The following is a 27,678-nucleotide window of genomic DNA, read 5'->3' as shown; positions in this document are numbered from 1 at the left end:
GCTTCATTTCAGTGTGAAGTGATGAGTTTGCTCCAGAGGTAGACAAACACCGGTGGCACTGTGGCAGTGTCCTCTCGGGATGTGCTGGTGTGTCCGCCTGTCCAAACTCAGTTGGATCATGATGGAAAGAGTCCAGATGAACCTGTCCTTAAACCTTGACTTTCTGTCCACAGAGAGCATGGCAGTTTTAAGGGTGGTGTACGGGTGCTAAGGAGCCCTGGTGGCGTAGTGCCTAAGGCATCTGACTGCTAACCAGAAGTTTGAACCACCAGCCACTCCTCGGAAGGAAGGTGGGGCAATCTACTTCATAGTGATACCACCTTGGAAACCCAAGGAGGAGTCGCTGTGACTTGGGTCCGACTCGACAGCACATAACAACAACAACGGGTTCTAAGTAGCAGAAAGTTTTACACTAATGTAATTGATGCATTTGAATTATGGTCTTGACAAAGAATATTGAAAATGCCAGGGACTGCCAGAAGAATGAACAAATCTGTCCTGGAAGAAGAAGTGCAGCCACAATGCTCCTTGGAAGTGAAAGTGGCCAGACTTCGTCTCATACGCTTTGGTCATGTTGTCAGAACGGACTGGTCCCTGGAGAGGAATGTCATGCTTGGTAGAGGGTCAGTGGAACAGGGGAAGACCCTCAACGAGCCGGACCGACACCGTGACTGTACCAGTCACCAAAGCACAGCGAGGACTGTGAGGACGGGGTAGGGACAGAGTGTTTCCTTCTGTCGTCCAGAGGGTCACTGTGAGCCAGAGCCGATGCAACGATAGTAACCACAGTTATCCGATATGAAAATAAATACATGGAACTTGGACGTTTGAAAGTATCCATATTGTTTATATTATTTGCAGACTTCTAATTGATGTACATTTTAATATACCTTGTTTTTGTTTCAAAGCTTAATTCAGTTAAAAGAAAAACAATACAAATGCTCAATCCATTTTACAAAATGAGATTTACATGCTCAGAAAGAATGCTCTTGTGTGATCAGTTTTAAGAGTGAATAGAAAGTAGTTTATTTTTCCAGTAAAAATGAATATAAATAACTCAAGTACAAAAGTGTTCCAGTCTGTTACTTTATCAGTGCTTCCGTGCAGGTGTCCCGAACGCGGCACCAGTTTCTCGGCCCTCGTTCGGTGACATTGAAGAACGGCTTTTGGCTCGCTCACGTGCAGCCAGTATTTAGGTGTCTGATCTGTGTATCTGTTGGGCTGATGGTTGTGTGCAGGTGGAGCAGTGGGCTGCTAGTTAAAATTACGGTTTTTCTATTAATAACGCTTCAATGTCAGTTTGCCATTTAAGAACTTTTGGGGATAACCTGGGTTTTCAGATAATAAATTTCATATGAACTGTTGACGTATCTGTGACTGTCCGTCTAGAGACTCCCAGCGCGGTGACAGTGTATCTGTGACTGTCCCCTGAAGACTCCCACTGTAGTGAGTGTGTCTCTGTGACTGTCCCCCTGAGAACTGCCAGTGCAGTGACAGTGTATCTGAGAGTCCTATCGAGACCTCGTGGTGTGAAAGGCCTGGTGATCTATTTCTGAAGGATTGGAACCTTGAAAACCCTTTGCACATGGTCCCACTGGGACTCACGTGGAGTCACGGTGAGTTGGAAAGCACTTGACAGAATCCGGTTTTAGAATTCCATAGATTTGAAAGGGGGAGGGATCTGCAGTGTCAGAGTTGATGGTTATAAAATAGTATTTTTTTATTATATTTTAAAACAGTTGTGGGCAATAAGGCAGATCGAAGGAGAGATTTTCGCTTGTACCATGTCAGTAGCAAGGAGAGCAGCAGCTGGCACTTGAGGTCCACAGGTGCCCTGTGTTGGGATCGTGGAGGGTCTGGGGCAGGTGGCCTGTTGGCCATGTGGCATCAGAACCTAGAGAGCTTAGGTAGAGGCCCAGGCTGGGCCAACACAGGCCAGTGTCCCCGATCCCAGGTGTCAAGACTGGGAGATTTTGAGGAGCTTCAGGAACTCAGGCCCACAGCTCCTGTGAAGCTGTGGGTGCAGGCCTTCCCCTGTGCTGGGTGGAGGAGCCAGAGGGGTCCTGGAAGATGAGAGACAGGTTCAGCTGTAGGCCGGCAGCAGGGCCCTTCTTCAGTTCTTTTGTTCCTACCTTTCTGGGTTAGTGCTAGCTCTCTGGTTCCCTCCGCTGCACAGTGAGTACTAGCCCTTCATCTTAAAATTGAATTAAAGGTCATGAATTTAAATACAAGCCAGTGAAATGTGTGCATTTCATTCAGCTGCTGTGTGTGTGCGTGTGTGGACTGCGTGCTCATGTCTGTCGATCCTCCTCATAAGACTAAGCACAGACTAAGCAGTGAGCTGAGAACAGCGTAAGGAGTGCCTAGTGTCCCTGAAGTCTGTTGTAGAAGTGACAGGAAGATAGGGGAGACAGTGTGTGCTTCTGTGTATGACAGGCACTTAAAATAGTCTTTGAAGAGTTAATTCGTTTAAATCCTAGTGATTATGGTGCCATCTCCTACCATTATGAAATACTTGTTTTGAAAGGAAATTGAAGAAAAATTAGCTCACCTGCAGCGTGCCATTGTTTAAGGGAAGCTGGTGACCAGCACATTTCTCTGCTCTTGCTGGAGTTTCTCTTTTCTCTCAGAAGTTTTCCATGTTGTCTTCAGAACACTGGCTCCTTGGGACAGTCCTTCACCCTTGGTATCATGTGTGTTTTGTGTACCTGCTGTAGAAACTGAGGGTCCTGTGAGGATGGTTGTTGTCTGTGGCCGAGTGTTGTGTGCCTGGCACCATATCAGGCTGTCAGTGTACACTGTCTCCTCCAGGTCTCAGGTTGGTGGTGGTCCCGTGGGACAGACGGGGACCCTGACCCAAGACGTCATGGTTGGTAGTTGGTGAAGGATTGAAGTCGGTCAGACTAGCTCGCCCTCTCCAGCACACCTCCATAAGCACCACGCGTTCAGTGACTAGTGACACGCACCTGCCCAACGAGACAGAAAATGCTTCTTGACCAAATGGGTCAGTGACTGGACCATACAGCTGAGGACTTGGGAGATTCTTATTTTTAAAAAAAGTAACTTTTTTGTGTGATTCGGGTGAAAGTTTACAGAGCAACCTGGTTTTCCATTGAATAGTCCTTACATCCTTTGTTTGGTGACATTGATTGCAGTACTCAACAATGTGACAGTGCCCTTCCCACTTCCTCCTTGTGTTTACCACTTCCCTTTGTCCTCCTTTCCCACCCTTCCTGCCTTCTGACCTTTTCCCTGGACAAATGATGACCTTTTGACCTTTTATGGTCGATTGTTCAGAAGAGTGTGTACCTCCCTGGTGTTACTGTTCACACCTTATTGGCCTGTCTATCCCTTGGTTGAAAGCTGAGCCACAGGGGTGAGTCTAGTTCCTGGCTTGAAGGTCTAAGGGCCATAGTCTTGGGGTTCCACCAGTCTCTATCAGAGCAGTAATCCTGGTCTTCCCCCCGCCCCCCATTTTCCTCCCACTCTATCTAGGACCTCCTATTGTGATCCCAATCAGAGTGGTCAGCAGTGGTAGCTGGGCACTATCTACTTCTAGCTTCAGGGTCATGAAGGCTGGAGCTCCCATGGTCTAATCATTTCCTTGTGTCTTTGGTTTTCTTCACTCTTACTTTCTCTAGGCAGGGAGGGACCTATAGTTTCACCTCAGATGGAAGCTGACAAGCTTTTAAGACCCTAGGCACCTCTCACCAGAGTAGGATACAGACAATTGCCTTTGTGGACTATGTTATGGCAATAAACTGTAGTGTCTCAGAGGGTATAGTCATGAGCCCCCCGGCCAAGCAACTCATTCTCTCCTGGTGTTTGGTTTCCTGACTCGGACCCCTGTATGCTGTACTGTGTTCATGGATACATTTGCAGCACATAGAGGTGCATCTGTGGAAGTAGCCTTTGGCAACCCTGTGTCTCTTCTTGAGTGTCATCCCACTTGCCTTCCCCCACCGATCAGCTCAAGTGTGTGTCTGTGCGTCCACTCTTACTGTTACTGCAGGTTTGTGCAGCAGTGTTCCCCCTTGTTGTCTTTAACTCTGTGCTCCTCCCAGGGTCTTCCCCCGTCTTCATCACTGGGCTGACCTCCCCTTATTGTGTCCTGCCTTTCCCTTCACCTAACTTAATGTGCGTCTATTCTCATTAATGACTGACCTTCCCTTCCCCTCCTGCCCTGGAAACCTTCCAAGAGTGATTCTTTGTGTGTGCAGACCTTTTCCTGACTTTTTACAGTAGTGAGCTCCTGCAGTACTTGTCCTTTTGTGATTGACTGATTTCACTCAGCGTCACATCCTCCAGGTTCACCCATGTTAGGAACTGAGATTCACCATTACTGTTTAACACTGCATAGTACTGCATTGTGTATATGAACCATAGTTTGTCTAGTCATCCGCTGATGGGCACGTAGGTGATTTACATCTTTTTGCTATTGTGAATACTGCCACAGTGAGCACTAATGTGTGTGTATGTGTTCATGTCACAGCTCTTAGTTTTCTCTATATATCCCTAATAGTGGGACTGCTGGATCATACAGTACTTCTATTTCCAGCTTTACAGGGAGGCACCATACCATTTTCCCAAGTGGTCGCACCATTTTCCAGTCCCACCAGCAGTGGATGAGGGTTCCAGTCTCTGCACACCCTTGGCAGCATTTGTTTTCTGTTTTTGTTTTGAACTTTGCCATTAATGCTGCGATGAGCTGATGTTTGGATTTGCATCCCTCTGATGTCTAATGATTGTGAGCATTATTTCATGCGTGTATTGGCCACTTGAATGTCTTCTTAATGAAATGTCAGTTCACGTCCTCTGCCCATTTTTGAATTGGATTGTTTCTCTTTTTGTTACTGAGATGTTGGAGTTTTCTATAAGTATTAGAGATGAGTCCTTTGTCTGCTGTGTTGATGGCAAAATTTTTTCCCAGTCTGTAGGTGCTCTCTTTACTCTTACAGTGAAGTCTTTGGATGCACATAAATGTTTAATTTTTAGGAGGTCCCAGCCGTCTAGTTTGTTTTCTGGTGTTTGTGCCTTTCAGGTTAGGTTTGATAGGGTATTTATGCCATGTGTTAGGGCCTTTAACTCTGCCCCCCCTTTTAAGGATCTTTATGGATTTAGGTTTTACTGTTAGGTTTTTGCTCCATCTTAAGTGATTCTGTACATACGGTGAGAGAGAGGGTTCTGCTTCATTCTTCTGCAAAGGATATCTGGTTTTGCCAGTACCATTTCTTAGAGATTATCTCTTCCCCATTCAGTGGGTTTCTGCCCTTTGTCAAAGATCATCTGTCCATAGGTGGGTGGATTTACTTCTGGATTCTCAGTTCTGTTGCATTATTCTGTGTATCTGTCATTGGACCAGTAGCTGGCTGTTTTTAGTGCTGTGGCTGTGTCATAAGTTTCCAGGTTGAGGAGTGCAAGTCCTGCTTTCTCCTTTAGTGCTACTTTGCTTATCCAAGGACGTTTTCCTTCCATATAAAGTTGGTGATTAGTTTATCCATCTCTCTAAAGATGGTGATGGAATTTGGATTGTGATTGCATTGTATCTGTTGATCACTTTGGGTAGTAGTGGCATTTTCAGTGTTTAGTCTTCTAGTCCATGACCATGGTGTATTCTTATTTATGTAGGTCTCGGTTCTTGTACTAGTGTTTGGCAGTTTGCTTCATAGAGTTCTTTTGTGTCTCTTGTTAGGTTTATTTCTAAGCTCTTCATCTTTTGAGTGGCGATTTTAAGTGGTATTATTTTTGTTATTTCCTTCTCAGAGTGCTGTTCGTGAGTGTGGAGGAATCTGAGTTTTGTACGTTGATCTTGTACTCTGTCACTCTGCTGAAGATTTCTGTACATTCCAGTAGTTTTCTTGCTGAGTCTCTGGGATTCTCTATGTGCGGGATCAAATCACCTGCATATAGAGATAGGATTACTTCTTCTTTGTCCTTTTGGATGCCTTTGATTTCCCTTTCTTGCCTTTTTGCTCTGCCTAAGACTTCCAATATAGTCTTGAATAGGAGTGGTGATGAAGGGCATCCTTGTCCACTTCCCATTTGTAAGTGGAGTTTTTCGATCTCTCTCCATTGAGCATAGTGTTAGCTGTTGGTTTTGTGTATGCGCTTTAATTATACTGAGGAATTTCTCATCTATTCCTATTTTGCTGAGTGGTTTTTATCAAGAATGGGTGTTGGATTTTTGTCACATGCCTTTTCTGCACCCATTTTTGTGGCCTTGTTCTTCTCCTTTGTTATATTTATGTGGTGCATCACATTGGTGGTTTTTCTAATGTTGAGCTGTCTTTGCACACCTGGTATGAATCTTATGATATACTGTTTTTTTCATGATAAGTAGTTGGACTCTGTTGGCTGGGATTTTGTTGAAGATGTTTGCCTCTGTGGATATGAGGGCTATTGGTCTATAATTCTCTGTTTCAGCAATGTCTTTGCCTGGTTTTGGAATCAAGAGTTATGATTGCTTCAAATGAATTTAAGAGTATTCTACCATTTCTGTGTTCAGGAATAATTTGAATAGAATTGGTGTCAGCTCTTCTCTAAATGTTTGATAGAATTTGCCAGTGAAGGTGTCTGGGCCAGGACTTTTTTTATTGGGAATTTTTTATGACCGGTTCAATTTCATCTTCTGTGATGAATCTATTCGAATTTTCTACTTCAGATTGTGTTAGTTTGGGTAGACAGTGCACTTCTAGAAATTTTCCGTTTATTCTGGGTTTTCAAATTTATTGGAGTAAAGTTCTTAGTATTTTGTTATTTTCCTTTTTATTTCAATAGGTTCTGTGGTGACATTGCCTATTTTATTTCTTACCCATGTTATTTACATCTTCTCCTTTTCCGTTGTAAAATTTGCCAGCAGTTTGTCAGTTTTATTGATCCTTTCAAAGAACCAGTTTCTAGTCTTGTTAATTCTTAGGGGTTTTTTTTCTTTTCCTGTTTCATATATTTCTACTGAAGTCATTGTTGTGTCCTTCTGGTGATAGTAGATTTGGTTTTTTGGCTGTTCTTTTTCTAATTGTTGAAGATGTTGGGTTAAAGGTGCTGATTTTTTTTTTAATGTGTGTGATTATTGATATAAATTGTCCTCTGAGCACTGCTTTTACTGTATCGCAGAGATGTTGGTATTGTGGTAATTAAGTTGTGTGTCAACCTGGCTGGGCCTCATTCTGAGTGGCTGGGCAGCTGGATGTCGTGATTCCCCAGGATGAGACTGATAATCAGCATCATGGTGGAATCTACTGGAGCAGCTGAGTAGCTGCTTTAGGGATGTGGTCTGCTTCTAGTATAGAAGGAGACAGCTTTGAGAAAGGTCTCTGAACTTGTTGGCATGCTTGAACCTGCGTTTAGCCAAGTCTTCATTCAGCAGCCTGCCATACTGGCCCTGTTGATCTTGGGATCATTTCTGGACTTGAACTAGTGGCCCGCCATGTTGGTTGGTAATGTGCTATTTTACTTGTTGACCTTGGATTTGTCGGCCTCAGCAGCCAGCAGCTTTCTGAGTTAAGAGAAACCTCTAGCTTCAGTGGGCCAGGTGCAAGAGGCAGAACTGAAGCCCAAGGTCTAGGGGGTTTTACCCAGTCCCTAGAGCTGGCACTTTGAACTTGTCCTTCTAGCCTCCTAACTGTAGGATAACAAATCCCTGTTTGTTAAAGCTACCCATTTTGGTATTTTCTGTTAGAACAGCACCAGGGAACCTAAACCAGGTATATTGTGTTTTTATTCTCATTTGATTTGAGGCATTTTTAAATTTCAGTTTTTATTTTTCCTCTTACCCGGTAGTTTTAAAGCAGGGTGTTAATCAGTTTCCATATGTTTGATTTTTTTCCTCAATCTTCCTGTTGTTGATTTCTAACTTTATAGCATTATGATCAAAAAGGATGCTTTGTAGCATTTTGATTTTTATAAATTTATTGAGGCTTGCTTTGTGGCCTAACATATGCTCTATTTTGGCAAATGTTCCGTGTGCACTGGGAAAGAATATATGTGTGCTCTTGTTGGGTGATGTGTTTTGTATGTATATGAGGTCAAGTTGGTTGATTGTGTTGTTTAGTTCTTATATATCTTGTTCAGTTTCTTTCTAGTTGGTGTATTCTTCATCAAAACTGGTGTATGAAAGTCTCCTACTGTTATTGTGGAGCTATTTCTTTTTTCAGTTTTTAAAGTTTGATTTATGTATTTTGGGTCTCTTTCAGTAGGTGTGTACATATTTTTTATGGTTATATCCTTGTGTTAGATTGACAGTGAGTTATTACATAATTTCCTTCCCTTGTCTCTCTTACTGGTTTCTAGCCTTTGAGTTTATAGTTTATTTTTGGTTTTGTGTCTAAGGTATGTGTCTTGAAGACAGCATGTTTGTGAGTCAGTTTTTCTTATATATTCTGCTATTCTCTTTTGACTGTTTCATTTGCATTCAATGTAATTATCAATATGTATGAATTTACTACTGATGTTTTGCTGGGGTTTTATGTGTGTTTATGTGTGGTATAGGTGGTTTCTTTGTTCTGTATATTTTTCTGTGCTGAGTTAATTTTGTTTATGGATGTTCTTATCATTTGCCTTTGTTTTAGTGTTTACTGAGTCTTTATGATCTTCTTCTTCTTCTTCTTTTGGGTAGAAGGTTACGGTATTTGGTATAGTGAGTTGAATGGACACAACTTTTCTAGCCATAGTCTTTGTAACTCCCACCAAATTACTGGGTGGGACCATGCAAAAATGTGTCAACTTGGCTGGGCAGCTGGTAGTAGTTATATCATATAACAGACTGGCAATTAACTCCAAATGGAATTTTCCATGAACAACTGAGTAGTTGTTTTTAAACTCCTGATTGTTAAAGTCATCCACCTGGGGTATTTCTGTTGCAGCAGCATGAAATAATCTGGGAAAGTTTGCTTTCTTTCAGTAGTGGAGAACTCTGGTGTTGGGATTGGTTAGTTTTGCCACTGTGCCAGGCTTAAAATGAGCCCTCCTAGAGGCAGAGGAAGGGAATTTCACTGCTGGATGAGAGTGACACCTGGCTGAGAGTGACACCTGGCTGAGAGACGGTGGCAGTGGAAACAAGAGGCATGGGACAGAGTAGCAGGCTTACCTGGCCCATAGAGGCAGAGGCCAGGCCGAGAGGCCAAGGGCCAGAGAGATGTGTCTAAGGGCACTGCAGAGGGGAGACTGCCCTGTTCGAGGAACTGTATCCTGAGCACGTTCCTGAGATTGAATTGTAGCCTGATGCTTCCCTAATAAACCTCATAATCTGTGAGTTCTGTGTGGCCACTGCAGCGAATTATCAAACCCAATAAAGAGGTGGTATAGGTGCTGTAGGAGGCACAGCTGATGTCAAGATTGGTAAGAGGGCTGGAGGGTGGCGGCATGTCTGGGCTCATAGGAACAGGCCTTGAGCTGCTGAAGGTGATTCTGTCTTCCTTTTGTGTAGTTAGAAGAGGTCAAATGATGCCACCTCTTTTCCCTTTTACCAAAGATTTATTAATTTTCTCTGAAGCTACCCTGTAATTTATTATTATCTTCCCACATTTAAAATAGTCCATTCTGTCTTGATATTGTCTTCACTTTCTCTCCATTTGTAAATTCCGTAACTATACCATTTAATCCCTCTTTTTGCTTTGTCATTGTAATTGTTTACACATTGATGTGTTTCCCTATATTCAGGCTCATGTTTATTTTATTTTCAATACTTGACATGTTTTTTAATCTCAGGTTGTTTTCTGCTGCTGGTGGTTCTCTTTTCCAGCGACTCCCTTTAGCATTTCTTCTTAAGATAGGTCTGCTTTTTACAGATTTCTTAATTTCTTTTTATCTGGAAATATCATAATTTCACCATCATATTTGAGGAACAGTTTTGCTGGATATATAGTTCCTGGTTGGTTTTTTTTTTTTTTTTTCCTTTCTTTCTTTCAGGATTTTGTTTATGCCATCCCATTGTCTTCTCACATGCATGATTTCTTCTGCGAAATCAGAGCCTGGTCTTGGTGTTTCTTCTTTGTAGGTAACTTTGCATTTTTCCTGAGCTACTTTCAGGATTCTTTTGTTTTCTTTAGTTTTGAAAAGTTTGATTATGATCTATTTGGTGATTTTCTTTGGGGTTCATTGAGTTTGAATGCATGTCTATTCATCTTTCGTGATAGTAGGCAGGTTTCTTCCAGCCAGTCTTTGAACTTGAACTTTCCTCAGTACTTTTTTTTCCTTTGTTGTGGAATTCTGATGATACAAGTTATTCCTCTTGATGTTGTCCCATATAATTCTTAGGCTTCATTTTTTCTTTTTTCCCCAGAGTATTGTTCTAACAGATTAATATTAATAAATTTATCTTTACTTTCACTAATTTTGCCTTCCACTGATTCAGTTCTACTCTTTTGCCCTTCCAATGTGTTACCTATTTCTGAAATTTTAATTTTCTGAATTTTTATTTACTGTTTTTGTATGATTTCTAATTTTCCATTTGTCACTTTATTCTCTCTCTCTTTTTTTTTTTTTTTCCCCTAATTGTTCTAGTCGCTATGAGTCGGGGCCGACTTGATGGCAAACAACAACAACAACAATTGTTCTAGAGTGGTTTCCTTGATTTTGTCTTTGGTTTCTTTGATCTTTCTCTCAATTTGCGGTAGGTACCAAAATTGAGTTATTTTGAAGTTTTTGTCAGATACTTCCAATAGCATTTCATATTTTGGTCACTTGCTTGCCATTTTGTCCTCTTTTGTGTGTGTGTAATTTGAAGTTGTCTGTAGTCTCTGAGACATTGTGATGTCATTGTATTTATTGATTGATTGTATGTTGGTTTGTATCTCCATTTTCTCATATTTTGTTTTATTTTAATATATCTGGGCAGTGGGGTGTGCAAGCTACTCTGGTCACTAACTTGACAGCCCTGAGGCACTCACCATTCTTCAGCTGGACTTGGTAGCAGGTGGGAGCGTGGGCATGAGTCTCTGATCACTAGCGGTACGGAGCAGCTGATGGCAGGCTGGACAGGTGATGGCTGCCATCTGTCATCGACTCGGTGCTGGAGTGGGTAGTGGCCCTTGCTCAGTGTGTGTGGTGGCAGGCATGGTGGGTTTGGATGGGTAGGGTTGCTGGTTCCCAAATCCTGAGGAAAAAAGAAAGAAAACAAAGGGAGAAGTGAATGGACAAAAAAGAAGAGTAAAACAAAAGAAAGGGTGAAGACTTGAGAATGAAAGAAAGTGAAAGCGGAGAAGAGGGTGCCCAGTGCTGGCACAGGTGCTTCTGGACATGGAGAAGAGCGGAGCATGTCGAGGGGCACGGATGCTGCCTGACACTCGGCAGCAGTGCACAGGGGTGGAGGTAGAGCACCTGCTCTGCTCAGTCAAGGTAGTGGGCTGGGGAAGGAACAGGGAAAACAAAAATAAAGACCAGAAAAAAAAAAGGAGAGAAGCAAAGAAATAAGAGAAAAGAAGAGAAGTAACATAGTTCTGGGCAAGTGTTAGCTTCCAAACCTGGCTGCAGCCAGAGCACAGAGCTCACCCTGCTGCAGAACACATCGCTGTTCACAGAGGGCCACAATCGGCGCTGCTGGCCACAGAGTTGATGAGCACCCCCACCATGGGATCAAGAGAAAAACAAAGGGTGGGGAAAGAGGAAGAGAAGAAAACAAGGGGAAGGAAGAAGGAAGTGGGAGAAAAAGAAAAAGGCGGCAAACCTGATGAAGATGCATGCTACAGACATGGCTACAGTGATCACGCCTGCTGCCTCCGTGGAAGGGTGCACTGCCATCTGAGGAGGGATGGGGGTAGGCACTGCTGATCACAGAGAGCAGGAGGCTAGCCACCTGCTAGGGGAGATCAGGTTTAGAAGGTGGAGTTAAGAAGCTACTGAGATGCAACTCAAACAGAAAAGAAACTTGAACGAGAAATGGAAAGCTGCACCTCACTGGGATGGGAGAATGGCCACACAGTGGGTGGGGCTGGCCTGCACCTGTGGTCACTGGGAGTGATGTGGGGCAGGAGGCCAGTGCAGTCCTGGGTGAGTGCAGCTGGCTGGCTGAGCCTTGTCCTGATTGGAACGCTCTTTGTGTTACTCAGAGTGGCCATGTTATACCCGTTAGCCCTTCACTGCCCTGTAGGCCTCCTTGTTGCTAATTTCCCTCCAGTCTTTTCCCCTCACGGGTATTTGACTCACCTCTTTATCCTTCCTTGGCATCCTTACCTGTCTCCCTTGGTTTCTCGCATCTTTGTTGTGGAGGGTCTGGATCGTAATCTGCCTGGTCCACCATCTTGCTGCCTCCTTGGCGTGGCAGAAACCCACATAAATTCATATGGAGTCTGTGAAAATGGGGGACCCAGGAGGGAGCCTCTTCGGGCCCCAGGTTATTGCATGGTGAGAGGAGCGTCATGCCCCTACCCCAATCTCCAGCATCCCCCACATGGCCCTCTGCCCCCTGCCCACAGCCACAGGGACTCCACACTTTGTGAAGCCCAAGACCCACGGTTCAGCTGGTGCTGAGAATGTTGGCTGTGGAGACTGCTTTAAGGCCCAGGATGGGAGCCCTCCTCAAGAAAGGCAGGCAGGAGTCCCTGAGACTGGCGGGAGGCAGCATGGGCTCTGATTGCTATGCTTTGCAAAATGATCCTCTCTGCTGTGGATGTACCACGTTGAGAGGCCTTTTGAGTTACAGTGTTTATCATTTTTTTTCTCCTGTGGTATTTTCCCAGCACATGGAAATTGATGCCAGTGGAGCAAATTTTACTACTTAAATAAAAGTAGTAAAGAGAACATTTTGATGCAGAGACGACTGGTTTTTATCTCCTGAGCCTCACGGAAGCTGGAGCTGACAGTGGATGGTTAGTTCTGAGGCTGACCCACACTTCTGTGTCCAGTAGGTTCCCCAGTTGGGAAACTGAGGCAGGAGAGGTGGGCCACTGAGAGGCAAGCTTCTACCCTGTGCGATCTCAGGTGCAAACCTTTCTCCCCTGTAAGAGCAATTGTATTTCATGAAGCCTCACAGCCAAGTAACAAAGGGATCTTGGCTTATAAGATGCCATCCTCACTAGAGGAAAAAATACAGAATGAACCGGTTACCTGTTTCTATGTTTTGAACCACTCAAACTGAAAACCAAGGCATTTGTGGGGAATTCTTTGGCTACCATGCGTTTTTTGTTTGCCCCAGGAGTTGTGCCTGCGTTCACGTACCCATCGAACCTGGGCAGGTGGACTGCTGGTCCTAACGCAGCCCGTAACCAGCACCCCTCCCCTGGCATGAATGTGCATCACGGGGCTCAGCGCTCCGCTCCCCTCCAGCCGCTCCGCAGCGCTCTGAGCGAAGGGCTTTGTGGGCCACCGCTGAGTCGAAGCCTCCCAGAGCTGCCCTTTGTCCTTTCTCTGTGAGTCGGCCACTGATTTCCTGCAGCCCTGCCAACTGCCTCTAATCACCCAAGATGCTGCCTGTCTTCAAGCCGGTTCTCACTCAGAAAGCAAGTTTCTGGCTCAGCTGGGAGCAGCATTCTTCCAGAGTTCGATCCTGCTGACTGTGTTTTGCCACAAGACAGTCCGCTTGTTACAGGTTTTTAGCTCTTCCCGGGAGGACAGCCTCCTCAGCGTGGGGCTTGTTTCTGACCACTGACACCTGTGATGTCCTTTGAGATGAGCGCTCTGCCTGCCTGTGCCGTGTGTGACATCACTGTTGCAACCTGGCAGTTGTCTTCTGGGGGCTGAGTAATTAATCTGCGTCCAGTGGCTTCTAAGTTAGCTAGTTGCCTAGCTCAGGGCTCTCCTTGTGGGGGTTAGCTAGCTTCCAGTGACCCTTAGCTGCCATCTGGTACAAATTTCTAGTGCTTCTGTCGTCTGCTGCTAATTGCTGTCACCTGCATCTTGCATTCCCTCATAACTGTGGCAATGTTGGTGTGCGTATGGCCTTCCGGCGGGCATGCCACCCCATACTCTGGAACCCGTGCACCAGTCTCAGCACTGGGCTGCGGGCTCCCTGCACTGGAAGCATTACATGTTAATTTGTATGAATTCAGAACGTGTGAATTATTGTGACCATTTTCTGAAGGTTGTTGAGCCACCAAAGCAAAACGCTTTGTACTTTTCAGGCTCTGTCGTAGCAGCCCTCAGGCTCCATGGCCTGGTAGCAGCACGATGGTATCCTCACGGTTCACAGAGGGCTCTCAGCTCCTCCTGTGAGCCGATGAGCGTTAGTCGGGGCACTAGCTGGTCTCACCATGTTATATTAATGTATTTACTTGTAATTTCAAGAAGAAGAAGAAGGTCCTTACTGGAAAGCTGAACTGTCCCCCGTGGCACTGGCACAGCTGATAGTCCTTACTGGAGAGATGTGTGTATCAAATCGTTTACAAAATGAAGCCAGCTGTGTTTCCCTACATACTGCGGCTTCCTGACATGCATCATTAAACCTTATTAGCTACTTCCTTTTACAAAGATTCTTGTAGTCTTGAACATTGCATATTAACATTTTCTGCCCCTCCAACTGGAAATTATTTGCTTTATTGTAGAGTGTCAACTTGCTCTGGTTTCTGATGCGTTCTAATTGGTACTTTAGAGTGTAATCATCGCGAAATACCGCTCCGTGCATTTCTTTATTTGGAAATTAATACAGACCTTTTCACTTTATCTGTCAATCTGGGCAACTTTTCGCACAATTCCCAACTCTGGGGATTGCTTACAAGTCATTAAGTATGAAATGGCTCAGAAAGTGTCTTTGAAGACATAAAGTAACCCAGAAAATGTAGGTGGTTTAAGACAGTGTTAGGTTTTGCCATGAACTCAGTGATAAAGCTTTGAAATCGACATTTTAATAACAAAACGGTGATTGGGCAGAATTAAAAGGTCATCTAACTGTGTTACCCATGTCTCATTCTCAGCCAATCTTCTGAATCCCATTTTGCTTATAAAGCACAAATAAGTTGTGCATCTTGAGAAGCCCAGATTGTGAGCACTGAGTAACGTTGATGAAAGCATTGTCAGGTGGTGGACTGACCCCATGGCGTCCCCTTGTTCTCTCTCCTCGTCTGCCCTCTGCTCTGGTGCCGTAGGCACGGAAGTGCTCAGCCGATGGTAACGTCTGGGTGGAGCCAGTTCAGCCGACATGGAGTGAGCAGAACACGTCCTGGGCTGGGCACCTTGTCCAAGATGGTAGTCATGCTAGGGTTCTTCCAGCATCAGTCAAGTTTCATATGTCTCCACGTGTGTTTGTAATCTAAGTCGGTCATGTGCCTTTCATTAAATGGGCATGACATGTGCAAGCACTGAGGCAGGAACCGTTGCTTTGTGCAGTAAATAGCCTGGTCCTGTGCCTGTCAGGTCAGCCAGGGATGCTCAGTTCTCAGCAGTGTCGAGTGGTTGTACGAGCTGTGCATGACAGCTTACGTCCAAGGGAAGAGTCCGTGAGTGCCGTCAGTTTCTGCACGTTTACATATTTACACATTGCACACCACTCGACCATCACAGCTTTGTCCCTGACCTGGGCCCTCGTGTTTCCTGTCCTCAAGCTTCCCGGCACAGTGCTTGCTCTGACATTTTTTCAGGATGTGGAGAAGATGCTGGACTGAGTGCCACCACACGAGAGAAGGCAACACGAAGGAATTTCCCTGATAATCAGAATTGGCCGTGTCATTAGCATGTGTAGCATCTGACGTAGTCCTTAACGAGAACAGACATCCAGTGGGTCTGTTTGATTTGAGAAAATCTGTAACTGCTAATGTGTTGGAATGGCTTTGTGCAGGCCTCATTAGAGGTGGAATACCTGTTGGTTTGCCACCGAAGGGTGTAGCTGGCAACACTGAAACCAAGCCCTGCACAGATGTCTGACTCTGGCTGGCTCAGAAGGAGAGGCTGGGGCTGGGAATTAAGTTTCCTTTGTAAAGTTAATGACTTCTGTGAGGAGTCCAAATGCAGCCACTCTGTCTTCTAAACACGTATAAGCACAACAAGGAGCAGGGAAGCTGTGCCCTCTATTTCACACGTTCTGTAAAGAAGACTTGTCGGGCCATGTCTCAGGTTCTGCTGGCCACGGCTGCTTGCTGCCATGTCCCCACCCCTCCCCGTACACTGGCTCAATTGCCCAGCTACCACCTAATGGTGGTAGGGTGACCTCATCTGCTTTTCTCTTCTCAATCCTGGCCTTGTCCCTCCATCTCTGATCCAAGTAAGAGCTCTAGTGGCATAGCCAGTCTGTATTCAGCTGCTAATGGGAAGGTCCCTGGTTTGAACCCACTCCATATCACCATGGAAGAAAGACCTGGTAGTCTTTCATGAGGACGACAGCCTAGAAACCCTGCGGAGCAGTTTTCCTCTGTTACATGGGGTCACCATGGGATTCTCTCCACAGCAACAGGTTTGGTTTTGGATTTTGTTTTCAGTGGACCAACTTCTTCAAGCCACTTAGAGGAGTAATATGAAAAAGGTGTGAAGTTGCCTGGACAGTTCACAGGCACCCAGCCATGTAGCCACACTCCATGACTTCCGGGGTGAGTGCCCGCCGAACCTGCCGTCTCAGAGTTTCCATTAAAGCCACTTTACAAGAAGGTCACTTTGTAGTCAGTACCAGAGTTTATCAGTTGTGCTTAAATGGAGGTTTCGAGAGTATATTTTCAGAGGACATCTGAAAAACCTGCAGCATCTTCAGTGTGAAATGAGCTGCGTTTAGGGGGATCGGCATTGACCCCCACGTGCACAGAGGCTCCCAGCAAAGTGGTGTCCCTCCGTGGAGCGAAGCCCCCAGAGGAGCCCAGAGAACCCACCATGCCGCCTTCTGTTACCTGCAGCATCTTCAGCGTGACATGAGAACCTTTTTTTTCTTTTTTTTTAAAAACAGTGCCATTTAGAATGATTGCTGGGAAAATGTATATTTCATGTGCCTAGGGAGAAAAGATGCCCCCAAGTGTGGAGCCTCATGAGGTCATACTCACCTGGTCCTACCTGGACTCAAAGAAGCCCACCTTCAGCAGTGGCTGCAAGTGCAGTGTGCTCTGAGGCTTTTCACAGGCTTTGCTTTCAAAGCCCAGAACCGGAACATCAACACGCAGTGAGCTCTCACAAGCTCAGCGTGTCCCATTCTAGGTAGAGAAGCTTCCAGAGTGGGGTAAGGCTGTTTGTGGACTACCTGTTACATAAACAGACTGCTGTGTAGTGAGATGAAGTTGGGAGCCCAGTGCCAACCTCACTTAGCACTTGCAGGAGTGAAGAGGTTGCCTGTTGAGGGTTCCATGAGAGTGGATAGCTCCGGTTATTGAAGTAATTATTCAAAATTGGCAGGGAGCTCTGGTAGCATAGTGGCTAAGACACTTGCCTGCTAACCAGACGGCTAGCGGTTCAAACCCACCAGCCACTCCTCGGAAGGAAGGTTGGGCAATCCTACTTCCATAGTGATACTGCCTCGGAAACCCAAGGAGGGGTCGCTATGAGTCGGGGCCGACTCGACGGCAAATAACAACAACAACAACAAGTCTTGACAAAACCACTTAAAACTGACAGCTTTTTACATTGTTAAGACAAAAATACAGTAAACGTACTCAGGATCTTGAACGCATTCCTAAAGCCGTTGACAGGCTGTTGCCAACCTGGTTGGTAGCTTTCAGCCTCCGGGAAGCCTCGGCACTGTCCTGAGCCGGCGCTGGCGTTCAGGTGGGATGTGGACTGTCACCAGGAGATACCCTGCACTTTAACATGGCCTGCATGGTAAAGTGTAAATCCTGCCCTGAGTCATGGCCGGGGGACACTTAGGGACACTGCTGAAAACAAAGAATATTGAGTTGGTGGCATTGGCTGCTCTCTGTTTTCACCAGGAGCAGGCTGTTTCCGAATTCAGCAAGAGGAAGCCAAGTGTCAAGCGTGAGCCCCCTCTGCTGGCCAAGCTCCAGCATGCCACCCTGACCCTTTCTGCCGGCCTCCCAATCCATACACATTGATGTAACACAGTGCAGTTCACCTGATGGGACGGGTAACAGCACACACTTCCCTATGCAGTCGTGGAATCAGAAGAATTGTCAGTTTCCTCATACCCATCCACTCACGTCACCCAAGTGGACTGTTGCAAGACCAGGAGTCATGTACACTGGAGAAGTTAGAACTTTGTCCTCTGTTCTGTGCTGAGTCTTCCTGTCATTTGTGTACGGAGAGTACTTCCAAGTAGTCTGCAGATTGTTATGGGTGTTTCCAAATGCAGGCACCGACTTAGAACCCACAGTCCTGAGTCCTATTCCCTAAGGACTGTGGTGTTGAGAGTTGAAGGTGCATACAGTGGTTCCGAATAGCAAACGGTGCTCCTTGGCAACACGCATCAAAGCATCATCACCGTATGATTACTGCTGTGATGTTATGTGATAGGTGTCATGTGTCTGCAGTGTGGCAGTACTGTTTGTTACGGATAGGAAGGACACACTAAGGCAGACACCTGACCGACTGACCTTGACAGGAACCCTGCAGAACTGTTCCAACTTGCATGTAGGTTTGACTTCAAGGTGGACTTAGGAGCAGAACTTGTTCATAGGTCGGGCACTGCCTGTATTTGTTTTTGCTTTTATGTGGGTTTGATGTGATACGTATTGAAAATACTTTAACTAATCTGTAACAAGTATCAAAATAAAATATTTCAAGTTAACACTTCCTTTTTGCCTTGCTTCTTTTTTTAAGTCGTGGTATTAAATTTGATGATTTGCCAGCCCTTAAGAAAGATTGCATCATGACTGTGGCCTCCCAGAACTGGCATGGCCATGGCGTAATCGTGCAGCGTCGAAGTGCCAAGTGAGCAGTGTTTTTGCAAAAACCAATCTGAAATCTGTGTGGGTCCATGTACTCTTACTAATGTGCTTGTCTGAGGTGACCTAGTGTTATTTTCAAAGCACGATGAGTGGCTACACTGCACAGGAAATGCTAGCACCCACTGGGATTTCTCAGAACTCATGTCAGCTCGTGACTTCCCCCCTGTAGGGGGAAGAGGTCACGTGCGGACAGATGTAGGAAGCACCTCGGTGGGCTCCCTGGAGGGGACTTCCTCCCGCATCTGTTCTGGATGCCCATGTCTGTGACAACAGTGCCCGGCGTGACTCTGCACTCGTGGGTCTCGTCTCTGCTCCTCACAGTAGTGCTGAGAGCAGTAGCCAAACCTTGTTGCCGTAATAGTTTTCTTGGTTTATGTATGAAATATACTAACTAACCATTTTCTTTTTAAATGTTTGACGTTCAAGGACAAGCATGCTGCATGGTACAGTCGCAGTAGTCACCTGCTGCCTAATAAGTACAGTAGCTGCATAGTAACCAAGGAGCAAACCTTAGACAAATGTGGAAATTACAACAGTCAATGTGGTTTATTGGTAGGTGGAACTGTAGCTTGTGACGTAGTCTCTCCTAATAGACTTTGCAGTAGCTGTTGTGTAGAGATTGAGTTGGGCCATGAAGGTGATCTTTTGTGACATCAACACGTATCATGCCGACACCTGTTCAAGGGCTGTCCAGGCCCAGTTACTGAGCCTGGAGCCGGATAAGGGGAGAAGCCTTACTGGTTCTGCAGCTTACCAGGCAGGATGAGGTCACAGCTCAGGCCCTAGTGGCTGCCTGCATGCGTGCAGACATGCATTCACGAGAGAAGGGGCCAGTGAGCTGGAAGAGGAGCTAGGCTACCTGGCATCGCTGTTTGGAAACGGATCTTTTTAAGGGTCCTGCTCTGAGGTCTGGAGGGAGCACGCCTTCGGGATCTCGTGGACTTGAGTTGCAGGAATGTAGCAGAGGGGCTTGTCTTTCCTTCTCTTGTCTTAAGATCAGACCTGCCAGTAGGCAATAGGGCTGACTGGTTGCGATGCTTAAAAGCTGAATGCTTTTCACAGGAACTTAAACTAGGCAGAGTGCAGCCTTAGAGCGATTTTGTACCAGCATCCAAATCCCGAATGGTGCCCTACTCAGAGGGTCATCCACGAGTGACCTGTGCTGCCAGAAGAGAGGCAGCACTGACCAGTCTCCCCGGAGTGGGCCCGAGCAAGAGTGGGCATGAGGGATGGCATTGCCACTACCTGGGGCCTGTTGTGACGTATTTATGGGGAGCAAGTAGGACACATTAAAGTAACATGGACCTTTCTGCAGCAGCTTCCCCGGGCTCTCTGAAAGTGTGAGTGTTGTTACTGTAAAGTACTTCTGTGTGATGAATGAAGTAAACGTGACTTTCTCGAGAATGGTCCGAGGGTCTCAGCGTTCAGAAGGCCCATCCCAGGATGAAGTTCTGTGATGAATGGTGAGGCTGCTTCTGCTTGCTGGACCCCAGTCTTTGGTATGGCGACCTTTGTCCCAGTTCCATGTGTGCCTTGATTTCTTAGGAACTCGGTGGTAGGAGGGTTTAACTTTGAGGTGCTTTGGCACGGGCCTGTATGTGGAAGGTAAGAGCTGGTTCTCACTCACTCACTCATTTCAAAACGAAAAGAACACGATGATCTTGTCTTGATTAAACAGGAGAATACCATATTTACCCCTTGTTGGTGTGAACCATTCTCTCACTGTGAACCGTTAGCTATTTAAAACTTGCTACGTAAATTAACCAGGAGCTAAATGGATTTGTGATTGTTGTCGTTAGTAGTGTTTCAGATTCTGCAGGCAATCACTGTGCTCATTATGCTAGAACAGCCCCTTTGCAAAACTCTTGGGGTTGTCCTAGACGTTCCGCACATCTTCCCTTGGAGGTGGAAATTTTCAGCAGCATGTTTAGTTTTGTTACCACACTTATTTCAGATACAATAAATGCATCCTGCATGCCTCATCCACCTTTCCTTATGCGGCCGTAGGTATGCAAGGGATTTCTCAGCAATTCTGTGCAGGTAGGTTGGCAGGCACGCAGGTATCTGCTCTGGCCAGGTGTGTCAGATTTTTCAAGAAAGATGTGCCTCAGAACTATAGTAAGCACCTTCTTGATAGAATCAACAACTTTAAAAGCTAACTGTTTATAGTGAACAGCTTCTAAGAGCAGACAACAAAAAGCTTGGGATGTTTCAGAGAAACATCTGCTCTTGAAAGCAGTGGGTTCTTTCCACACGTGTGCAAATGCACCTTGTTCTTGCACATTTCTTAGAAATCATCAAGGTTGTACTGTGCAGCAGCTTGGTTGCAGTTCCATTCCAGAAGAAGTTCCACATCCAGAGAAGGCTGCTGGGAACATGCAGGGAAAGCCCACCGCCAGGGGTGCACTTTATTCTGTTAAATGTTGTCGCCTTTGTTCACGCTAAAAAGGAGGGCAGCGTTTAGTCAGTGTCAGCACTGCCACGTGCCCTAGTCGGTGGTTGGGCCACGAGAGTATTGGTGCACCATCCACTCTCAAGGCTGCGCATCTGCAGTGGACACTCTGTTGGTGCTTCATGTGCACCATCCACCCTCACGGCTGAGTCTCTGCAGCAGACACTTTGTTAATGTTCTGTGTGCACTGTCCGCCCTCAAGGCTGCGTGTCTGCAGCAGATGCTCTGTTGGTGCTCTGTGCGCACTGTCCACCCTCGCGGCTGCGTCTCTGCAACAGACATATGTTGGTGCTTCATGTGCACCACGCACCCTCACGGCAACGTCTCTTCTGTGGACACTTTGTTGGTCCTCTGTGCACACTGTCCACCCTCGCGGCTGTGTGTCTGCAGCGGGCACTCTGTTGGTGTTCTGTGCGCACCGTCCACCCTCGCGGCTGTGTGTCTGCAGCGGGCACTCTGTTGGTGTTCTGTGCGCACTGTCCACCCTCGCGGCTGTGTGTCTGCAGCGGACACTCTGTTGGTGCTTCGTGTGCACCACCCACCTTCAAGGCAGCGTCTCTTCTGTGGACACTCTGTTGGTGCTCTGTGCGCACTGTCCACCCTCAAGGCAGCATGTCTGCAGCGGACACTCTGTTGGTGCTCTGTGCACACCATCCACCCTCACGACTGCATGTCTGCAGCAGACATTTGTTGGTGCTTCATGTGCACCACCCACCCTCATGGCAGCGTCTCTTCTGCGGACACTTTGTTAATGTTCTGTGCACACTGTCCACCTTCGAGGCTGAGTCTGCAGCAGACACTTTGTTGGTGCTCTGTGCACACCATCCACCCTGACGGCTGCGTGTCTGCAGCGGGCACTTTGTTGGTGCTTCATGTGCACCATCCACACTCAAGGCTGCATCTCTGTGGACACTCTGTTGGTGTTCTGTGCACACCGTCCACCCTCAAGACGATGTCTCTGCACTGGACACTTTGCTGTCACCTCTGCCTCTGTCCTGCTTGTATAGTGTTTCACGCCTCCAGCTCAGCAGGGGACGGCAGTTAGTGGTTATCCATCTTGCAGGACAGTGATTTTCTGTTTTATTACAAAAGACCAACTCTGGATGGGCAGATTAAATCATTGCTCTCACTTTTTAATGGGATTTGGATGAACAGAGGGAAGTATGCACGTTGCATGCACTAAGAGCATCTTGGGTTGAAGTAATTGAGTCTTTTTCCCTGACTGCGTGAATAATGGTTTCATCTGGCCCTTGCCTTTGTCATAGGAAGGAACGGGGCTGTGACATGGCCTCCACTTCTCAGGCTTAATTTTTCTTCATTTTAATCCAAAAACCTATTTTTCTCAATAATTCAAGCTTAAACTATGTAGTAGTTGAAGTAGTGGAAATTGCAATATATTTGTCTTCGTTTTGGCCCTGTCCAAGGCCATGCTGAATTGGCCACAGGGAGAGACCACAAGAGCAGAGGCACTGGGGACTGGGATGCTGGTGCAGTCCTGTCCACCCATGGAGAGACCACAGGTGCACAGACAGGGGACGGGCAGGCTGATGAGGTCCCCTCCATCTGGGGAGAGACCTCAGGTCCACACACAGTGGATATGGGCATACTGAGTATGTGGTCCTGTCCAACCAGGGGGGGATCGTGGGCGCACAGACACTGGGGACCGGGATGCTGGTGCACTCCCATTCCTCCAGGGATAGACCTCAGGTGCATACAAACTGGGGGCAGGCATACTGACTATATGGTCCCATCCATCCGGGGAGGGACCGCAGCTGCCCAGACACTGGGGATGAGCGGGTTGGCTGGTGCCTTCCTGTCCAGGCTGCTGGTTGTCTAGGGTCGTAGGCATCCAGTGGTTCTCTGCACGACCCAGAGACCATGGAGCTGGGAGCTTGGGAGGTGATAGTGGCACATTTTCTCACATTTTGGGGGCTGGGAGCAACCCGTCACAGTGAAGTCAGAGGACACATGGGTGTGTTCTTTGAAAGTGTCCCCTGAAAACTCCCGTAGTGTGGCAGCATGAAGATGGTTTCTTAGGATAGGCCAAGTTTGTTGCTGAGTCTTTCACTGAAATCAAGTAGCCAGTGAGGGCGAGTCGGTCCTTACTTTGGTTCTGTTTCTGTAGCCTTGCTTATGAGTGGAAGGCAGACGAGACCACAGTTCCAAAGCTTTGCTCCTAAGCTGTTGTCTTGGAGTAGTCGTGTGTGAGACTCCGCCCATCAGGTCTCGGGCTGTAGGGAGGGCCCAGGGTGTGTGAGAGGCCCTCCATGGGGTGTCAGGGCCCAGAGAAATACCTGGGTGAGTGAGGGGGCTCCCCCGTGGGGTCTTGGGACACAGCGGGGCCTCTCTGTGAGCAGGCCACATACAGCTCTGCACACCATGTGTCTGTGAGAAGATGAAAAAATGAGGGTTGAGGAGGTGAAGCATATTTCCGAAGGCCGTGCTGATGGCAGATGGGGGATCCGAACTCACGCTTGGTTCTTTATTAAACGGTAACGGGGCAGCGATGTGCGGGGCTTGCTGTGTGCTGGGGGCTGTCACCAGCCGTGTGCGACCTCACCATGACAAGGCTCATTGTGACCCCGTGTTACAGAGAAGGAGACATACCAGGGTTCTGTGGCTGTGGGGTACCACGTCTTACTACCTCCACTGCCCTGCGCCGTGAGCTTCAGCAGCGGGGCTGAGGAGGAGGGACCGGAGCTCAGAGCCAGGTTGCACGCTGCAGAGGAGCAGGCAGTGACCTGGGACGGGTGCTGCTGCCCAGGCCGTGCTGCACTGCGCGCTGCAGGAAAGGGGTGGTGAGCTTGGTGCAGACGCCGCTGTTCGAGCCGTGCTGCACGCCGTAGAGGAGTGACCGGTGAGCTTAGAGCAGATACTGCTACTCGGCCGTGCTGCACGCTGCAGGAGAGCGGTCAGTGAACTTGGAGTGGGTGCTGCTAGGCTGCTGGCTCACGTTTCCAAGCTCTGGCTCAGAATGCAGCCAGAACCTGAAGTCATTCTCATGACCATAACCTCTCCGTATGTTGTACTTCGTTGTAAACGGTGCACAGGCTGAACTCTGGAGCATGGTGGTGCTCTTTCTGGTGACAGCCTGAAGTCTAGGGTGTGACAAGCCATTGCGCTTCTTGTCTCTTTCTTCATCACAGAAGTTCAGAGATCCTCTTGATAGACTTCCTGTCTCTGAACAGAATGCTCGAGTAGGAAGTGTGCACAGGGCACTCGTATCAGGAGCCAGTCAGACGTGAGCCTGCCCCGGATGTGTGCGACCGGGCAGATACGTGCCTGCCCTGGGAGAGCACGGCTGGGCAGATGCGTGCCTGCCCTGGATGTGTGCGTCTGCCTGCTCAGTTGAGCTGATGGGCCTATTGCCCACCATCCTTCTGCGCAAGAAGCTGAGTGCACCATGGCCTCTTGGCCTCTTGTTTTGTTGATCAGTCCTTTCTGCGGTGTGTCTGAAGTCATGCTTCGTTTTCAGATATCTGGTCTGAATCTGCAGGGGTGCACAGGGATAGGTAGATCTTGGACATGAGTCTGAACGGGTGCACAGGGAAGGGCATAGTCATGGACATGAGTGCAGGGGTGCGCAGGGAAGGGTAGGTCATGGACACAAGTCTGCCAGGGTGTTTAGGGAAGGGCGCGGTCATGGACGTGAGTCTGCAGGGCAGGGTAAGTCATGGACAGGAGTCTGCAGGAGTGTTCAGGGAAGGGTGCAGTCATGGACAGGAGTCTGCAGGGTTATGCAGGGCAGGGTAGGTCATGGACAGGAGTCTGCAGAGGTGCACAGGGAAGGGCGCAGTCATGCACGTGAGTCTGCAGAGGTGTGCAGGGCAGAGCGCGGTTTGCAGATTTTCACTGCCGTGCACTAACCTCAAGGTCCTCAACGCTGTTTGCTCTTGCAGGGATGGCCCGTGATCCTGAGCGTCACTGACTGACTTGTCTCTCCAGGTCGGTCTGCTGGACCTCGAGCTCAATCAGCTGACCAAGGCACTCTTCCTGGCATTGGTTCTGCTCTCGGCTGTGATGGTCACCTTACAGGGATTCGTGGGGCCCTGGCACCGCAACCTCTTCCGCTTCCTGCTCCTGTTTTCCTACATCATCCCCATAAGGTAGGCTCCAGGGTAAGAGGACGCAGGTGGGTACTTCTTTCTCCTTCAGGGTGAAAGACGCCCTCCAGAGAGGGCCTCAAGGACACCACAAGCCGTTCTGCACAGAACAGTCCTGCGAGCACAGTCACTGTTCTTAAATTCGGCAGGAGAAATGATACTTTTCCTTACGTGTGTAGGGTAGGTGCCTGAGAATGCCTTCATCAACAGTTGTGAGGTTCATCTCAGTAAACATAGGTCAGTCTGGCGGAGTCCTTGTTCGCTGCTGGACTTCCTCACATCTGGTGCCCTTGGAGCTGCACAGCAAGCATTTTAAAGTTTTTTAGAAGGGGCTCTGATTTTGTCTGTTGGGGAGCTAACACGTTGAGGACAGTCTTGTCCTTTGGCCCCCGTAACTGGAGGTTGGGAGGGAGACAGTTCCTGCTGGATGTCTGCTCGGCTTACAGACCTAGGCCTTTTACAGGATACGCATATGTAAGTCTGTTAAAAGGTGTTTTCACGTGTGACGCTCTTAACAACAATGTGTTGATATATCATTCCCGTGAAAGAGCAGGTGAGTCCTGATGACTCATGGGTAAAGATGGATGCAGAACGACTCCCTGTCACGTAGGGTGGACTTAAGTGCAGCAGTGCAGGGACCTGAACAGGCTCTGAGTCTGCCCCACCAGCCTGCTCCTTCCAGTCAGCTCTTGCTTAGGCCTGGCAGCTGTGCTCGACAGACGCGTATTGCACAGCCCTCTCCCAGCCCCAGGCTTGGGCACTTCCCCAGCGGTGGATCCTCTCTCCACTGCTCCTGCACCTCACGCAAGGTCTCCTTCCTCCCAGGATAGTGTCCGTTTTCCTTGAAAGGCAGAAGATACTCAGAGCCACGAGTGATCAGTGACAGAGCTGGGGAGCTGTTTTCGGTGGTGTGTCTGCACCGTGATGAGTTGACAGTCCTTCTCAGGCTGCTTCTTCAGGCCATGCAGAGAGGAGCACACGCGTGCCATCCAGTGACACGTGAAGGCAGGGCTCAGCACATGATGCACATCGCTCAGACTCCCTCAGCGCTTTGCTGTTTAAACATGGGCTGCACTGCGACCCCTGGTGGTCAGCAGCCGTTGGACAGTGTTAGGACTTTTACTATGGATTTTTCAAATGAAATACTTTATTTCTAGGGACTGTCTCCAAACTGGGAGCTCTGTGGGGCCCACGGTTAAGTGCTCAACTGCTCGCCAAAGGGTTGGTGATTCAAAGCAGGGCTTTGATGAGCGAGGCAACACTAGAACCAACTGTACTTGTGAGCGTACGTGAGCTGGAGTGATAACCAGGATGGAAAGGTTACTGGTGGAAGCCCTGCTGCAAGTGGATTCTCCCCGTAGGACACAAGTAGTCTGCACGCATCTTGCGCAGCAGCCGTGGTGCCGCAGGACACAGCACTGGCTGCTCCAGGATGACCCTGCCACAGTCCAGCAGTGATCCTGTCCCACTCAGCTCTAGGCAGGCTCGTGAGGCCACGTCCGGGCCTCCTGTTCCAGGGCCCCAGCCCGTCACTGGCCCTGTTGTGGGTGTTGTACTTCTACCACCTCTCAAACGTCTGGGTCTGTTCTGATTTTGCCTCATCAGCCATGGCTGAACCCACCCAGGTGTGCCTCAGAAGACAGGCCGGGCTGTCTGATCAAAAAGGTCACAGCCTTGAAACTCTGTGGAGTGGTTCTGCTCTGCCCACATGGGGGCGCTATGTGTGGGTGCGAAATGGTGGCAGCCGACAGCAACCTCAGCCTCTCCAAGTTAGCCTTGAGCTAACTTCCCTTTGCCAGAGTAACAGTCGTATCAGTTACGGCTCATCAGTTCATCCCTGTCACAACTACTTTTTAGACTAAAATAATTTACTGTCTTCTCATATTTCAGAAATACGTATATCCATAGTAAAAAATTAGAAAATCCTCAATAATGAGAATAAGGTAAACATTACTTGTAACCTCATGACCTGGAGGTAGATGCCACTCAGCCTTTCAGATGTGTGTACACAGCCTGTGCTCATGCATGTTCACACACACCTGCACACACTCACCCCACATGCACACTCACCCCACATGCACACCCACACCCCTCCACATATATACACATGCACACCCACACCCCCCATGCTATAGCAACACACCCACACCCTACATATACACAACTGCACACACCGACATACGCCAATAGCCACACCTCCACACACCCACCTCACATACTACAGCAACACATCCACACCCCACATTCACACACCTGCACACACCCACATACACCAGTATACACACCTCTACACACCCACACCCATTTCATATACTACAGCAACACATCCATACCCCACATTCACACACCTGTACACACACACAAACACCACTCACACCCCACA

The 27,678-nt window shown here is 47.7% G+C and overlaps 1 protein-coding gene across 1 annotated transcript in view; it reads left to right on the top strand.

Annotated features, from left to right (window-relative positions):
- Positions 1-27,678, top strand: part of ATP9B (ATPase phospholipid transporting 9B (putative)) — a 285,800-nt gene that overhangs the window by 160,603 nt on the left and 97,519 nt on the right. Inside the window, exon 11 of the mRNA XM_007953302.1 lies at positions 25,138-25,298. Within this exon, the coding sequence (XP_007951493.1) occupies positions 25,138-25,298 (161 nt within the window). The remainder of the gene's footprint in view (positions 1-25,137; positions 25,299-27,678) is intronic.

This window comes from Orycteropus afer, unplaced genomic scaffold (genome assembly GCF_000298275.1).
Source record: "Orycteropus afer afer isolate SDZICR_OR568_19922 unplaced genomic scaffold, OryAfe1.0 scaffold00385, whole genome shotgun sequence".
Lineage (NCBI taxonomy): Eukaryota > Metazoa > Chordata > Mammalia > Tubulidentata > Orycteropodidae > Orycteropus > Orycteropus afer.
The sequence above is the reverse complement of the archived record's forward strand: the minus strand, read 5'-3'. Positions and strand labels throughout refer to the sequence as shown.